This window comes from Python bivittatus, unplaced genomic scaffold (assembly GCF_059951505.1).
Source record: "Python bivittatus isolate LINGU-HERP-01145 unplaced genomic scaffold, Pbiv_v1 ctg000530_np1212, whole genome shotgun sequence".
Classification (NCBI taxonomy): Eukaryota; Metazoa; Chordata; class Lepidosauria; order Squamata; family Pythonidae; genus Python; species Python bivittatus.
Window position 1 is genome coordinate 9,562,400 of NW_028277085.1, and position 18,057 is coordinate 9,580,456.

The following is an 18,057-nucleotide window of genomic DNA, read 5'->3' on the forward strand; positions in this document are numbered from 1 at the left end:
GCTTTGCAAAATGGGGGGAAGGGGATTCTGGCTTTTCTTTAGTTTCGGGAGCAGAAGAATTTGCAGGTTTTCTTCATTTTTAAAAGCTATTTTCAGGCTTACATCACAGTTTTCATGAACTTGTGGTTTGGAGATGGTGAGAAGAAATTATGCTGCTGATTCTGAAGCAAAACCGGGGTCAGGCTTGTAAAAAACACATACGCCCAGCATCAAACTGTTTGACTGGTCTTGATTTATCATCATGTATAATTCATGATTTGTAATTATTTACCAGAATAAACAAGCATTGGGGGAAAATGCTGAGAAGCCACACCAGCTCTAACTGCTGTGATGCACCACTAACATGAGCCCACTTCAGTAACCCCATTATTCTGAGACAAAGAACCATCCAGAACTCCACAACCAGTCACTCCACAGAAATGTCTTTTCACAAATGGTCCCTCCACGAGTTCATTACACAGAACTGGAATGACCAAATATTAAAAAGCAAGTCTTTTTAAAAAAATGAAATGGGGAAAAAAGAAAAACACCAGCCCTTTGAGGTAGGCCAGGTCAAGAAGCAGGCATGGCAGAGGTTCCAGGAATGCTTTTTATTGTGGTAAGCTAAAACAACAGAATTTTGAAAGCCTGCTCAAGTATCTCTCTGTCCCATCTTATCCTAAGCAAAATCAACGTGGGGCTCTTTTGAGTTTCTTTCTCACACTTTCCTCTCGGTCATCTTTTCTTTTCTCAACATCCCAAGGTCAAATCTATATTCTTTCACAGAAACAGTAGGAAAAAAGAAAAGGGAGGGGGACAAGAAACCCCTGCTAACACCCCCCCCCTCAAATACAACAACGTTGTTTTTAGTAGTGTGCCAAATGTTGGAAATCAAACTGTCCCAAATTCAAAACACCCCATCCCCATTGCAAAATTCCTGCTTTGCCCTCAAAATGGAGCATTTTCAGCTTGGGTGGTTTCAACCTCAAAAATCTTCGTTTGAACGGTTCTGTTTGTTTCCATGCCAGGAGAAATCTTACTGATTCTGCATCATCCTGCCTTTGAAAGCCCAGTTATAGGAACCCGCTAAGTGACTAGAAACCCCAAGGGCCCCTTTGGATCCCCAATAACAATGCATTCAACCATCTGGCAGAGTCAAACGATCCAATTATCTGAAAAGCCATTGACATCCACGTGCTTGGAGCGTTTAGAGAGGCCTGTTCCCCATAAAACTTCATCAGCAAGGATTCAGAGCATCTGAATCCTTTCAAATCCAGGAGCCAACTTTTAGCCCTGGGTACCAATTCAGCACTAATACAAACGCATGCATGTGATGCATGTGTGCAACAGAACAACACATACTGCAACTGACCGGTCATTTTTGTTGCAGAGAGCAATCAAGGGCCATATCTTGGCAACAGTAGAAAATCTTCCATAAAACAGAAGATGATTGATTGCATTATCCTGATGGGTTAGTCTGAACCAACTAAAAGTGGAAATGTAAGCAGGGGGATCCAAATATTTGTGAGTGGTCCCTTATTAAGTCCTTACATTTATCTTCTACTGTTTCTCCAGGAGCTCCGGGCAGCCTTGTGAAATAGATTAGACTGAGATCTCTGCCTCTAGAGCAAAGTTTCTCAACCTTGGCAATTTTCAGATGGGTGGACTTCAACTCCTAGAGTTCCCCAGCCAGCCAGATTTTGACTGCCCACAGATGACCCCACCAATCTGTAAATACATTATCATGTGCTGTTCATTTCATTTAATGTATTCTTAATGTATTTCAATGTATTTTAATGTATCTTTATTTGTAATTCTGGTCCGTGACCGTAATAAAGATGACGATGATATGTAAGCTAATAAAGGAACTGGACTGGACTATTTCATTGTTCTTGGGCTGGGCCTGACATCAATCTTGTAATTTGCCTACAAGGGACACATATTAGAATAACAGACATAAAATATTTGATTTATAAAAATTTGGGTGAAGAATTGATTTCAGCAGGAACAATAAGAAAGAAAGAAATTGAGTTGTTTTGTATATAATACCCAACTAAAACCAGAACTTGTATTGACTGATAAGCATGGTAGATTTATTGGGGTGGAAGTTAATTTGCATGGGACTAAGACTTTGATACTGGGAATTTATGCCCCAAATGAGGACAAAGTATTGTTTTATAAACATTTTATGGAGAGATTAATAGGTTTCTCTTATGAAAATTAGTGTTTGATGGGGGATTGGAATGGAGTGACTTCCCCACAACTGGACAGAACTTCTGAGAAAAACATTAAAACCATTCAAGGCAAATTACCAAAAGTTTTCTTTGATTTGATGGATAATTTAGGGGTGGTTGATATATGGAGACTGAAAAATGGCAATTCAAGAAAATATACCTACTTTTCTGAAAGACAAAGGTTCTTTTTAAGAACAGACATGATTTGAATTTCAAAGAACTTGGCTACTAAGGTTTCTAAAGTAGAGATATTACCAAAGACTTTTTCAGATCATAATCCTGTGAGTTTGGTTTATAAAAGATTCTAATTCTTGTAGATGGAGACTAAACGAAATGTTGCTACAGAAAGAAGCAACAGTGGAGGATTGTAAAAATAAAAGAATTTTTAAAAAATAATTTAGGTAAAGGCACTGATTTAGGAATGGTTTGGGATGCAAGTAAAGCTTTTATTAGCAGTTATTTTATACAACATAATAGTGAACTTAAAAAGAAGAGTCAAGAGAAAACACAAGCTATTTTGGATGAAATAGGAGAAAGGAAGAAGAATTAAAGCAATTTCCAGAGAAGATAAGTATTTCTCAACAAATTAAGCTTTTGCAACAACAATTATCTATGTTAACAGTAAGAGAAATGCAAATAAAAATGAATTATGTAAAGCAAAAAAATTTTGAGTTTGCAAATAAACCAGGGAAGTGGCTAGCATAAAACTATGAAAAGAAAATCATATTGAAATTACAAGAGGGAGATACTGTATTAATGGACAATGTGGCCATACAAAGAGCATTTCATCAATATTATTCTAATTTGTATAAAGGAAGTGACCTCTCTCTGGAGAAAACAGATGAATATCTAAAGAAACAAAATTTATCTAGAATTACAGAGGAACAGAGACAGATTATGAATGGACCTATAACCTAGGAAAGGTACCTGGACCAGATGGATTATCAGGTTCTTATTATAAATGCTTTGAGGATGAACTTTTACAACCTTTACAAAACATGATGAACTCTATCCTACAGGGAAGAAAGATGCCAATATAGCATTAATACCTAAAGAGGGACAAGATTTGATTTTAACAAGAAACGATAGGCCAATATCATTATTGAATAATGACTACAAGTTGTTTACAATTCTAGCTGATAAACTGAAAATAACTTTGCAAGAATTTATTCATGAGGATCAGTGTGGGTTTTTACCTAGAAGACCATTAAAGGACAATGTTAGAAATGTGTTGGATATTTTGGAATATTTGGAGCAACACAATGAAAAACAAGCCTCACTGATTTTCTTAGTTGCAGAGAAGGCCTTTGATAATTTGAACTGGGCTTTCTTGTTCAAGGTTTTGGAAGATATGAATTTTGGAGAGAACTTTATAAAATGGGTAAGATTAATTTACACTTCACAGAAAGCACAAACAATTGTTAATGGAGATCTAACAAAACCCCATGAGATACAAAAAGGAAGAAGACAGGGATGTCCACTGTCTCCTCTCTTGTTTATTTTGGTTCTTGAAATACTGAATAGAGGTATAAGACAAGATGCGGGGGTTGTGGAAGTAAGGATTAAAAAAGAAATTTATAAGTTAAGGTGACTTTATCAGTTGCAGATGACTTGGTGTTGGTTCTGGAAGATCCTTTAAAGGGGATTGAAATATTAACGGGCAAATTAAAAGAATTTGGTGCATTAGCAGGTTTCAAGACAAAAGTGTTAACAAAAATATGAGAATAGAAGATCAAACAGAATTAATGAATAACACGGGTTTTGTGATTGAGAAGAAGATAAAATATCTGGGTATCACTATGACAAATATGAATCGAATGTTATTTCAAAACAACTATGTTAAGAAATGGAATGAAGTTAAAGATATGTTAAGATGAGAGAAACTATGACTGTCATTGCTGGGGAGAATTTCTGTGATAAAAATGGATCTCTTGCCTATAATGATGTCTTTGTTTCAGACAATACCTGTTTTGATGACTGATACACCATATAAGCAGTGGCAGAACGATATATCTAAATTTGTGTGGCAGGGGAAAAAAACACAAGTTAAATATAAGGTGTTACAAGATGCAAAAGAAAGAGGAGGATTGGGTTTACCTGATTTGAAATTGTATTTTGCAGCTTGCTGTTTGGTTTAGATGAAAGACTGAATGCTGTTGAGAAATAGAACGCTTTTGGAGTTACAAGGATATGACCTGAGATTTGAGTGGCACAGATATTTGTGATTCAATAAAGTCAAGGTTAATGTGGATTTTAAAAGTTAGATGTGCCATATTGAGAATAAAGAATAGAGGTTGTGCCCAAAAACACCTTCTTGGCTCTCAGCACAAGAAGTGTTTTATAGACGAGAAATAATAGACAAACACAATGGCTAATTTATCATGAGATACTAGAATTTTGTCAAGGGGAATGTAAAATAAAATCAAGAGACGAACTGGTGACAGAGGGATATAGTTGTCAATGGTTCTCTTATTTAAATTTATTAGAAAGATTTAAAATAGACAAAAGAATTTATGGTTTTGAACACTGTAAGACTGAGTTTGAAATAGAATTGTGTACAAATGATGAACATGTAATTGCTAAAATGTATAAGCTTTTATTGAAATTTGAAACAGAAGAACACGTGAAAGAATGTATGATAAAGTGGGCTAAACATTTTGGATACAATATACAGATGGAACAATGGGAAAATATATGGCTGAAAGGATTGAAATTTAAGTTATAATCTTAAAGAGAATTTTTATGAAATGATGTACTGTTGGTAGATGTCACCAGAGAAATGGTCTAGAATGTATATGTATATTCTATTTTCTACAAATTTATGTGGAAATGTGAACAAGAAGGGACATTTTATCACACTTGGGGGATGTGTCAAAAAGCTAGAAAATTCTGGATTCAAATACATACACTGATTCAGAGGATTTTAAAGATGAATATATAATTGAGACCAAAGGATTTTCTTTTGGGATTGATGAACAAACAGTTGGAAAAAAGTCATGGATTTTTGTTTTTGTACATGATAACTGCAGCAAGATTATGGTATGCCCAAAGATGGAAAGATTCGGCATGATCCATAATGAAGGAATGGTTGGTGAAGATGATGGAACTTGCTGAGATGGCCAAATTGACTTCTTTAATCAGAAAAAAGACAATATCTATTTATTACAGACTGGGAACCCCTTCTAGGCTTTCTGCGTGAAACAGGAAAAAAATGAATTATGATTTATGGTTTTGATGATTAGATGGAATAGATTATAGAAAGAAGAGAGTTATACTGTAACCATAGAGTAGGAGGTAAATTTATAATTGTACTTATAACTGCTGTAAAGAAGACCAGAAGCTACATCTTTGTATCTTTTTTCTCTCTTTTCTATTTTTCTTTTACTTTTTTTCCCTTTTCTTTCTTTCTTTCTTTCTTTCTTTCTTTCTTTCTTTCTTTCTTTCTTTCTCTTTTCTTTCTCTTACTTTATATTAGTTTGTATTAGTTTTTATCTTCCTTTTTAAAAGAACTTTAATAAAAATTATATAGATAATAATCATATGCCTGTTTATTTGCAAGCAAATCAAATTATATTCATGGGTTATTCCATGTCAAATGGGCTTAGGAGCCTTTAACAAACTGGCATTTTTAAAAGACATTGGGACTCCCAGCTCCCAGAATTCCTAGCCAGCACTGCAAATCCTGGCTTGCAGTACTGGAATTTACAGTGAGATCCAATGAACTCAGTAGGAGCAGTAAACAAGTAAAGGAGAGCTGAGGTGCGAAATTGGAACTTGGAGAAAGATGTTGCCCCAAATGAGATTCCAACATTTGGTGGGGGGACAAGGGAAGGGTTCGGTCAACCCTGCCAGGACAGAGAGTGAATGTGGGCTCTTCAAATGCACTTCTGCTGTAAAACTCACAGGGTGAATTCAAACCAGCAATGGGTTCTGAGTCTAGTCTACTTTACAAAGGTGTTGCGAGAATAACACATGCTCAGGAAGGAAAGGAGGGAGAACAATGTAACCCAGTGCATCAACAGTATAATGAGGTTCCAGAGGATGCCCCCTGCCCCAAGCTTGCCAGACAGCCACTCAGACTTGTTCCCTTCCCATCTCTCTCCTATTTAAATCATATCCACAGGGACTTAATCGTTGCATAAACCTAGCAGATTCTAGCAATGTTTCAACTGCTGACTTGTCTGCGAGACAACTGAAGGAATGCACTGAGCTTGGTTGTTTTCTTGCAGATGTTTCCTTACCCGACTAGGTAACATCTTCAGCGCCTGAAGACAGTTACTAGTCGGGTAACGAAGCATCTGCAAGGAGACAACCCAGCTCAGAGAGCCCCAAGGACTCCACAGTTCCACCCCGAGCTACAGAGCTTCTCTTCTATCGCTAAAGGAATTCAGCCTGATGATGCCTGCTATCTGGCGGGGGAGGGGGGAACAGATCCCGGCGTTTCGGTTCCACCGCCTTTTCTCCATCCTCGCTTTGCAGCTCTTCCCAAGCCCGAAGCATAAAAGCCCTCTGGGCTAGCGAAGCTCTGTCGTCAGAGGGTCACTCGTTGAAATCCGCGGCCGGCGGCGCGAGAGAGCCACGCACAGCTCCAGCGGCCACCGAGGCGAAGCCAGCAGTCCTCCGGACGCTGCCTTGACAAGGGCGCTCCGGCGGAATCGAGCACGACCTCAGCCTCCGAGAGCTGCCGTGCCGGAGCTGGGGGCCGAACGGCAGCTCGCAGCAGGACGAAACCTCTTCCTTAAAGTTTTCCCACCGCTAATGCGCGCACCCACGCCGTACCCTCAGGAGTCGGCTGCCTTACTTCCGGAAAAGGCTCCAGGACCGAGGACTGTAAGAGAGGGATCTGCGCCCTCCTCCAGATGTTGATGGACTTCAATCCCCAGCATCTCTGCCGGGGGTTCCTAGGGGTGGTCGCCCAACATCTGGAGGGCCGCAGCTGCTCTACCCGCCCACCCGTCCCCTGGGATCGGGTTGGGTCCTTCGGTGGCAACCCAAGACGCGCTCTTGAACTGAACGGAGGACGGCGCACTTCCCGGGCGGGGTGATGGGGCTTGTAGTCGAAGGCGTCTGGAAAGCAGCAGGCTGGGGGGCTCTGCTGGCTGAGAGCAACGGGAACGGCGGTCTAACCGAGCAGGAAAAAAGGATGGCAAGGGGCGCCCCCAGGGGCTCCGAAGGGCACCAGGTGGGGAAGGCAGCCCCCGGCCAACTCCGGCGGAACTCCCCGGACGGAGGGACAGCCGCGCGGCTCCCCCGCCAGCCACGCCGCAGGACCCCTCCGGGGTCTCCGCCCCAAGCCGGGCGCCCGAGCAAGCGCCCGCCAGCCGCTCCCGCCGACGCGCTCCCGCGCACACTCACCCCATCTCCCGGCACTTGTCTCCGGCCGCGAAGCTGGGCGGCGAGAGCGCGCCGGCCGGCGGGGTCTCCCCGCCCCCTCGCTCGCCGGCGGCCAGCGCGGGGCGCGTCCCGACCTCGCACATCCAGCTGTCCGAGGAGAGCGCCCTCCTCCCGGGCACCGGGGTTCGCCGCGGCGGCCGCCGGCCTGGCCAGACGCTGCCCGGCGCGCTCCCTGCGAAGCCCTCGCAGTCGCCGGCCGGGAGAGCGGGGAGCCCGCGCGCTCGGAGAGGGCCGGCCGGGCGCGTCGCTCGCGAGGGAAAGCGGCAGCGGCTGCAGCGGCGAGTCCCACCTGCTTCGCCCGCAGCCGCCTCCCACTCGCGGGGCGGAGAGAAGCCGGCAGCACGCGGCGGGCGGGGCGAGGGCGAGGGGCGGGCCGTCCCCTCGAGCGCCGGGCACCGCCGCCCCGCCGGGCGACCCCCGGCCCGCGCCGGGCGGCGGCTCGGAAGTTGCTGGCGGCGGGGAAGGCGGCGCGGGCCGGGGAGAGTTTCTTGCCCGCGTCGCTTCCGCGAGCGGAATCGGGCGAGGGCTCCTTCTCGCAGGAAGGCAACGGGCTTAAAGGCTAATTCGATAGTGAACCCTGTATGTAAGATGAAATTTTGACACTGGATGAGATGCATCTTCATTTGGCATCTGAAAGCCACACGAATCCTAGCGGGTAGCGGAGTTGAGCGCAAGGTCTTCCCCAAACCTGCACTCCCAAGATTTCTGACCGGACTCCTGGCCAGGAGGACTTGGGCCCTGGGCTTCCTCGCCAGGGTTTTCCTTGCGATGAAAGCTCTTGAATGGTTGCTTCTGGATCAGGATTTATTGATTAGATTGGCTGCCTGGTTCATGACTGTAACGATGTTTGGTTGTTGCCCGGTTTCTGTGTGAAAGCAACCCCAGCTGCATAATGGCTTAGACCCACCAAGGGGTCTGATGGCCAACAAGCCTCTTCTCGTCCTTCTAGTAGGAGCGCAAATGAAGGGGGGAATGCCCGCAAAGATTCCTCTTCTTTCTTCCCACAGGCTAACAGGAATAGTTCGATTCAGAGGATGGAAATGGGGGAGCTGGTTTGGTTCTTTGAGAAATCTTAGAAGAGTTGGGGATTTTGTTAGGAATATATGGATGGGGAGATTTGATGCTCCAGGGCATTGGACAAGCAGAGATGGGTGGAAAATGAAAGGAGCAAAAAACAGTTGATCTTGCTTAGGCTTGGAAGCTAAGCAGGATTGGGCTTGGTTAGAACTTGAATGGGAGATAATCAGGAAACCTCAATGCTGTAGGCTAGATTGGAAAGCTAACACACACAAACAAATCTGAGAATAAAGCATTTCCATGTTGTTGCCAAGAAAATTGCACTGACTTGTCAGTGAGGTCAGCAGGAATCCAGCTTGACTTGAAGGAGGCTTTAAAGAGGCGTTCGACAAAAATATCATCAGCTTCTAAAGTTTTTCTCTGAGGAATCTAAACTGTAATAGATCGTTACATTCCTGGCCCTCCAAAACTTCTCACGCTTCAGATGTTGGGTGCAGAGATGCACCCAGTGACAGCATTAGGTGCAGAGCCAATTTTCAAAGAGAAACATTCAGCAAATCATGTCTTGTAAGTAAGATTTCTTTAAATTCAATTTTCAGTAGGAGCCAGATGCAATAAAAAGAATCTCTTATGGTGACATAATCAATACAACATCATGCCTTAGTAAACAATAAACCAAGCTGTAGTTAAACTGTTGTGTAAACCGCCCAGAGTCGTTTCAACGAGATGGGCGGTGACAAATTTGATATATAAATAAATATAAATAAATAAATAAAGGCAGCAGCTGCACAAGGAACATCTAGAAATACCACAGCCATATAAAGCTATTTAAAATATGATATCTCAGAAGAAAAAAAGCGTGAGAGACCAACATTATCTTTGTCTATGAGGAAACTATAACCTGCTAAGCCAAAATGTATTTGGCTAAATCAGTGTTTCTCAACCTCAGCAACTTTAAGATATGTGGACTTCAACTCTCAGAATTCCCCAGCCACCATGCTGGCTGGGGAATTCTGGAAGTTGAAGTCCACATATCTTAAAGTTGCTGAGGTTAAGATACACTGGGCTAAATTATGGTTTGGCATATTGTATTAACCAAAACCCCTGGATCAAGTCATTAAACCATGGTCAAGTGTACTGTGGCTTAAGTATTATTCAAACACAACCTGGATAAAATATTCTACAAGTGGCTTGCTTTCAGTGAAAAAGTCCAGTGACCCTTGCATTTGAGATCATTTGAGGCGGGGCCTCGACTAGCCATTTCAGGGTTCAGAAAGGGTCATGAGGATTCAGCTTGTGAAGAATGCAGGCCATCACGCAGCTGGTGGAATGGACTCTAGTTCAGAAAAACTTAAAATGTCGAGTCCTTGAGGATTTTCTCTTGGTTGTGCTGTAACCAAGACTGAGTTCACACATGATGCTAAGTCATGATGCAGTTTGTCCAGTTTGGGAATGATGGGCAGCGTGAACCCAACCAATGAAATATTCAGTCTGGGGATGGAAGAATGACAGTTTCAGTTCTGCAGAAACAAAGCCTTGAAGATGACAATTAACCAGGAAAGTGCATTTAGGACTGCAGACATAGTTCACTCTCTCTCATTGGTTGTCACTTCCCTCTAAGCAATGCAATCAAAACGAGGCAGCTTTTGGGTGATTTGTAGCAAGTCAATTAGTCAAATAGCTAGGAGGGGGCAAATTTAAGTGATGCCGCCAGAAGGATCCTCAACCATAGCCGAACCGTTTTTTTCCATTATGACCATCCAAAGAAATGTCTTCTCCTTCCCCCAATACACCAAAATATCCCTTTTGAACAGAGACTGTGTCCATCTGGTAGAGGAATAATTGAAACGAAGGAACATGCTATTTTGTATTGTTCCCTCTACCCAGGTGCTTGCCAGGAATCATTGTCTCCATTCTTCACTAAACATCCTGGTCGTTCTGACTCATTTTATCTTAAGTTGTTACTCTCAGATCAATCTGATTCCACTTCGTTGACCACAGCCAAGTCCTGTTCTATAGTTTGTACGGTACACCCTAGTAACTCCTCTAATTTTTCTTAGATATTTTAGAATTTTATGTGTTTCTCTTTTTTTATCCTAATTAATTGTGATTCTTTTGTTTTATTTGCTGGTCTATGACCGAATAAAAACTGATTGACTGATTGACTGACCTCCCAACAAAACCTTTTTATGGCTCCTAAAAGCATAAAATTGCACTGCTGGCCATCAGACACATGGAGCCTTAACCAGAAAGATTACAAATATTCTGCTTACAGTGTAACTTAAAGCTGAAATTCCACCCCAAGCGTGAAATCACAGACCACTCAAGGGAAGTTCAAGCAGGTTTCATGTCACCAGAGCCATAGATGTAATTATATCCTCTACTCCTGTTACAAAATGTTAAGAAGTTTCAAGCATTACTGAGAAGTGTAACATGGAGCTGAAATATCTAGCTGAAATTCTGAAAAGCACCTAAGACAAGCAGTTGCATCATTCTGCAATTGGGGCAAATGTAGTCGAGTGGATTCTCTCTCCTAAGGTTTGTGAGACCTTCCACAATCGAATGACTTTCCATTCCATAGATATTTGCACTTGCTATTCTAGCTACCAAATCTGCCTGAAGGAGATTGGAATGCCATGATCCTCCAGCCCTATTTCTCCTTCTCTCTAGAAGTCTTGCAATTTTTCTGAGACTCCATCCCACACAACAGGCCATTTCTTGCCTTGTAGTGTAACCCCATGTAACATCTTCTCACAAGATGCAGTCATAAAGTAATCAAACTTTGGAATCTGCTACCACCAGGTATGGTGGTTGCTACCAACTTGGCTGGCTGCAAAAAAAGGTTGGACCGATTTATGGAAGTCATGGGGATCAATGGTTAGCGTTGAGGGCTGTGGGACTGCCTCTGAAGGCCATCTGCTGGGAGACTCGTGGGCTTCCTTGGGCAGTTGGTTGGCCCCTGTGAGAACAGACTGCTGGACTAGATGGGCCAAGGTCCGATCCAGTAGGGCACTGATAACGTTCTTCTGAGGTTCTTACCATTCTGCAGGCTGTGCTTGCACATAACATTAAGTCAAGATTCATTTTAGCCATGATATTTTGAGTAAGCCAAAGTTAAGCTAGGCTCATACACTGCACTAAGCTACTGTCTTTCAATCACACTTGATTCAGTAGGCTAGATTCAGCACCTCAGTTACAAACAATGCCACCATTCACACACCATGCTAAACCTAAACCAAGCAAATTACGTTACAGTTTACTGAACCAGTTTCAACTTGAGTTCATGCATTACACTAAGCCATAGTTTATTTACCCATGATTTATTGAAGAAACCCATTTGGTAGGATTCATATAACATGCCAAGTTGCAAACAAGGAAATCATATTATAACTTAGCTGTGCGAACTCAGTAGGTTGCAACACAGAATGACATTCTTTAAGTGGCCTTCGAACCTCACAAGCCTATGTATGATCTGGAATGTTTTGATAGACAAAGCAACAAACTGTAGAGGAACAAAACAGAGTCTATAAAGGAAAAGCAATGCTGTGCAGTTTTGGAAGAAACCAGCCTCGTTTTCAAGCTAATTAAATGACAAAATCATTTCATTCTGCAAAGTATTTTTCTCACATATGCCTGTAATTTGGGTGTTTTGAAAGCTCAGCCTCTTGTCACTCAAATCCCCATGCCTTAGAAAAATTACAGACATCTGCTTAAAATATCCAACTCTGTGTCATCAGAGATTCATAATCCAAGCTCGTGGAACGAACACAGGCCTGTATTTCAAACCAACTAGACAGTTTAACATTTTAATGCTTCCTTCTTCAATTCCGGTGGACATCATCGTGCAAAGCCTGTGTACTGCAAATTGAAATGCTACAGATTAATTTTTAATCAATCAATTAATTATCTTTATCCATTTATATATAGCTGCCCTAAGCCTATGACTCGGGGTGGTGTACATTATCCATAACAGTAATAAATCAGTAAAAGCCACATAAGAAAACAAAACAGAAAAACATAATCCAAAAAAATAGCACAGAAAACCTATAGGTGCTAGGAGAAAAACTCATCCAGACCAAATGCCTGAGAAAAAAACAACAGGTCTTTAATGCTTTCCAAAACATGTTACACAGGGGCAGGGCTAACTAAACCTTGGGGTGATGCTATTCCAAACCATGAGAACAGCAACAGAGAAAGCCCACTTTTTGGGCCCGGCCAGATGACATTGCCAAACAACAAAGCACTTTGATCCTGTCTGATCTTACTGGATGGGCTGATGTCACTGGAAATAGATTGTCTCACCAGTAACCTGACCCTGCACCAACCATGAAGGGCTTCATACGTAAGAAGAAACACTTTGAATTGCACCCAGGAATCTTTTGCTGCAGCTTCCAGAGGAGATGTGTTAGGTGGGCATACCAAGGGATATTCATAACGACCCACGCTGTTGTAGTCTGGATCAGCTGAAGCTTTGGAGTGGTCACTAAGGGTGGCCCCATGTAAAGTGCACTGCAGGAATCCAGACACAAGGTGACAATAACATGAATAACTGTGAGCAAGAGACAATTGCTGAAATGACTACGTCAAGAACTGGGAAATGCAAAATTAGGCTTCCATTTCTAAATCAATTCTGTTAACTTGTATATTCCATTTATTAAACAAACTCTATGCAACAGGCTGAAGAAAACCCTACGTTTGATTAGTTTGGCAGTGAATGAAGATAAGTGTCATAATTTGAATCATGTGTCCTTACCAAATCAAGAGTTGTAGCAAGCTCTGTTATTAATTTCTACAACTGTTTTTCACACTGGACAACTTCCATATTTCTTCTTTAAAGAGCAATAAAAGAACTATTCTGGATTAGACCAAGGGCCTGTTTAATACATCATCCATGTTCTATAACTAGCCACTGCTTTTGGGAGACAATAAGCAGGCAAAGAGCCTTTGTTTGGAAAACAAATCCCAAAAGGAAAGATCTGGGCCTAGAAAGAAGGAGAAGGAGGAGACATGATACCACAACTCTGACACTTGGTTGGAATTAAAATATAAGGCAAATTGCGTGCTGACTTACACCACGTCAGGCCAATGGCTCATCTGATTTAGTATTATCCATACTGACTAGCAATGGATTCCTTTCAGACTAGGAGGTTTTTCCTCTTCTGTTTCTAAAGGATACATCTGGGATCTGGGATTTCTGCACATTCACATTACCTTTCTCAACACCTGCATATAATAATTAAAGTACTTGTGAATTGCCATGATGAACAACTTGTTATTTATTTGCCATGTAGCCAATTTTCACAACTATATTTTAAAAAATCTTGAATCCACCCTTAATATATAAGGATTCCATTATGGCTCTACCTTGTATGTCCACGTTGTGTTCTTTGCTCTCTCTCTCTCTCTCTCACACACACACACACACACATGCATACACACAAAATGCCATTGTCTGGTTTATTTTTTTTAATTTGGTTGAGGGTAAGCTGGTTGATTTTTGTTCCCCTAGTAGGAAACTAATGTTCACCCAAGTCTTTAAATATGTCCATGTCCATCTGGCATGTCCTTGGCTCAGCTTTTCTGTTGCTTTGTCCATCTGTTTTAAATTTACTTCCAAAATGCCCCATGACTTTTCCCCTTATACACACAGTCAACATCAGTTACCTTCAACCTGTCATTTTCCAGATATGTCTGGACAGCAATGCTGAGAAATTATTGTTCCAACGTATCAAAAGGACATCAAGTTAGAGACAGTTGTTCTTTATGGAAAAAAAAAGTCACTCATTTGGCACAGTCTGAGGCTGATGCATCTCCAGGGCCAGGATGAGGATCTGGAGGGATTCTTCAGTTGGCCTCTATCCTCTCTGCACTTGTCATCACGCCAAGGGAGCAGAGGTAAAATACAGACACATGTATATATAATTTCTGATAGTCAGGCATTGCCCTCATCAACTTTCCTCCCACTTCATCCCCTAACTGGGTAGTCTCTTAGCTACATTTATCCATCTAAAATAGTTAGATGGAACCTTCCTTAGCTTCCATCTAAAAACAGTTGAACAGTTACAGAAATGTAATCTGGGCTACTTCATGGTCTACAAAGTGACCTCCTTTTAGGAGACAGTGTGTATCACGGGATAGGAATTTCTGAAAGTTATAACCTCAGTTATTTCATTTACTTTCATATTTCTATTAATGGGGCACAGATGTTTGTCCCACAGTCTCACTGTGATGGGACCACAATAAGTAGAATCAAGTAGCAGGAGAAGTAGGGGGCCCTTCATGGGATGAGTTCAACTGGAATGCTTTAATTTGGATTTCTACATTGAGCAATGGGACTTGGGTGGAACTTGGTGGCCAAAATGGTCCCTTCCAGGTCTCTATGTTTCTCTAACCACATTTGATGTGCATACATAGAACACTGAATTTAGTAGTACGTATTATTAAACGTGTTAATTTTTTAAAAATTACTGCTTACGGTTTGGAGATTTCCATGCAACTCTGGAATGTGTGAGATGTTTGCCATTTGCAACACTATGGGGTTGATACAGATCCTGGATATGCTGCAAGTATTTCAGCCATAATTCTAACCAGTCAATTCTTCCAAGTCTAGTCATCATATCTAGATCTGGGGGCACAGTTATGCCATAGTTCTTAAGACACATTTCTTTGTATTGGTGAGTGGTGTTCTCAGACTGAGCCTTATGTACCCCTGACACTGTGCACTTCTTGTAACTGTGATCTTTAAATGTTAACTGCCTATATAAAATGTTCTTTTCATATATTCTGAAAGAGGGTGGGAGAAAACCTTCTGTTTCCAGCACATTTTCTGGTATCTGACTGAGGTGTGTGTATCTTATTTTTTAAAAAAGAAGAAGAAAGGTTTTGTTAAATTGCCCAGTTCAGTACTAATAGATAAGATCTCTTTATAATACATTCAAAGCAAGAATCACAAAAAAAAAAAAAAAATCATAAGGGCATCCTGTGCTTAGCAGAACATGCCCAGAATACTCTATTTTAACTTTGTGCCTTAGGCCCACATTTAGAAATCAAACAATTGTTGCATTCATCATTCTTAAACTGTGGACCAGGGCTTGGACTAACAGGCATAAATCTTCTGTTATAGAACATCATCTGTTTAGGGAAACATCCATGTTCCATTTAAAAACTGAAGAACCCTACAAAACCAGAGCAAGATCCTTGGAATTAGCAGCCAGACAGCAGACGAATAGGCACACAGCTCACCTACTTAAATCTTGCCCTCTACAGTGAGATGATACGTATTTCCATTTAATCCTGGGGTCTCAAACTGAAGGCTAGAACCCTGTAGAGGAGCACTGTTAAAACTAGCTTTGAGAGCAAAGGATATCTCCAACCATAATCCAGAAGAAAAGTGTACTTCAACTGACATACATTTTTAAAAAACTGGTTTTATCGTGGCATGTGGAGTCCTTGGTGGTCTCTGAGCTTGGTTGTTTGTTTGCAGACATTTCATTACCCAGCTAGGTAATATCATCAGTGTGAGTAAGTGTGGAGTTTGCTGCCTGTTTATACGCAGTAGCTTGCCCTGCCAGTGTTGGTGGGGGTGTGTTTTTCTTCTTGGTAGTTCCTTGATTAGGGTATTGTTTTCTGCCTGATTGTTTGTCTGGTGTCAATCCCTGCTTCTCTGGGTGTTGGCTGCTGGAGGGGATGTGTTCTGGTCTTTTTGATTCCTTCTTAGCTTTTTTTATTGCCTATTCTAAATGGTGTGTAAACGTGGTTTATCTCTATATGTCTACTGATGGCTAATTTGTCGGAACGCCAAGCTTCCAGGAATTCCCTAATGTTTTTGGATTGGGCTTTATCATGGGGATGTAAAGAAAACAGCAATAGCAAGAATATTGCAATCTAGAGCGATCTATGAGTTAGACTTCTTGGGCAACTCGTAGGTTCTCCGTGTTTCATAGTTCAAAGCACTATGTGGCTATGCCAATTTAATAATACTGTCCCCAGCAGGAGATTATGATCAGTATAAGGGAGGAAATAGGTAGTATTAGAAAGTGGGGGTGGGGGGGTGGTATTATATGCTTACGTAAGAGTCCCATCTCTAAAAAGAAAGGTTCTGGAAATGCATTATAAAAATGTCGGCTCTTCAACATAAAAACAATTTAAAAAAAAATACACAGGCAGTTAACATTTAAAGGTCAGGGCTAAGAAGGGCTCTTCTAATAGGCATTGTTTTGGAAATTCAGTCCATCAGGGACTTGGAATTGTTCCTTTGGTGTCTATTTAAAAGGTATTGTAACACCCCCAGTCTCTACACATAATGTTGATTGAAGAGGAATATTGATTCCAGAGAGAGCTACATGGTGTGGAGAACATTGAAGGCTGCTGCCTAAAAGCTGTTCTGAGAGAATAACTTAATATAGAGCCAAGACTACCAAGGATTTATCCCCAGATTTTGTTAGCATTTTTAGTATGCACGGTGTCCAGTCCTAGGACATAATTCTGAATTTATACCAGGTGATATAGGGTGCTAAGCGTATAGCAATGCAACAGCACTCAGCTTTTCAAAGCACTTGGTGTCTCGCAATCACATCTTCTGATGCCAAAGCTCTTTGCATACTTTTGGGGTCACTTTGTGGAGAGGAAAATGTGCTGGGCATATATCCAGAGGTACATCTGCCAGTGCGGTTAACTGAAAGAGGGCGAGGGCTAAAGCTCTTCCTTCCGATCAAGGCATGGATCAGCTGGGATGTCCTTTTCATTCTTGGCAACCCAATGGGAATGGGGGACAGAAAGGGATTCAGAACTGTCTGTCTGTCCATTTGTCTGTCAGTAGGGTACCACTCTGAACATTGAACAGAATGGGGGCTTTATGGATGCTGAACTAGAAAAGCAATATGGAAAATTAGTTTTATATATGGTAACTGCGGTAACCATTATTGTATGCACAAAGATAGAAGAATAATGAAATAACCAGAGTGGAAGACTGGATTATAAAATTGATGGAGCTTGTGGAAATGGCAGAGCTGACCAGGTTGGTCAGGGAAAAAACAATTAAGACTTTTTTAAAAGATTGGAAGTCTTATACGGACTTTTTGCTGAAAGAAGAAAAGACAGAACCAGTGATTTATGAAATTGGAGATTAAAAAGGGTCAAAGAGTAAAATGGCAATTATCAATAGAAGGAAGGGCAGAAGTCATAATTCTATGTTTTCTTTCTTTTTTTCACTTCCCTTCTTTTTCTTCTTTTTCTTTGTACTTTTATTGTATTGTAAAATTCTAATTTTAAAAAATGAGCATTGAATAGAATGGGACCAAATTTGTGCGGGACAGGGGAGAAAATATCAAAAGAGAGATTCAGTTCAACAGCGGGCCAAATCAGACTAGAGTCTGCGGAGAAAAGAAATTCCAGGAAAATTTTGTTTTTCTGGAAATGAAACGCACACCCCAAT

At 41.5% G+C, this 18,057-nt stretch overlaps 1 protein-coding gene across 6 annotated transcripts in view; it reads right to left on the bottom strand.

The window, feature by feature from the left end:
* Nucleotides 1–7,917, bottom strand: part of HOMER2 (homer scaffold protein 2) — a 65,116-nt gene extending 57,199 nt beyond the window's left edge. For all 6 annotated transcript variants that reach the window (XM_088148610.1, XM_088148609.1, XM_088148608.1 and 3 more), the window contains exon 1: nt 7,569–7,917. In XM_088148610.1, coding sequence (XP_088004736.1) covers nt 7,569–7,690 — 122 coding nt within the window. In that variant the 5' untranslated portion in view covers nt 7,691–7,917. The remainder of the gene's footprint in view (nt 1–7,568) is intronic.
* Between the last annotated feature and the right edge of the window lie 10,140 nt (nt 7,918–18,057).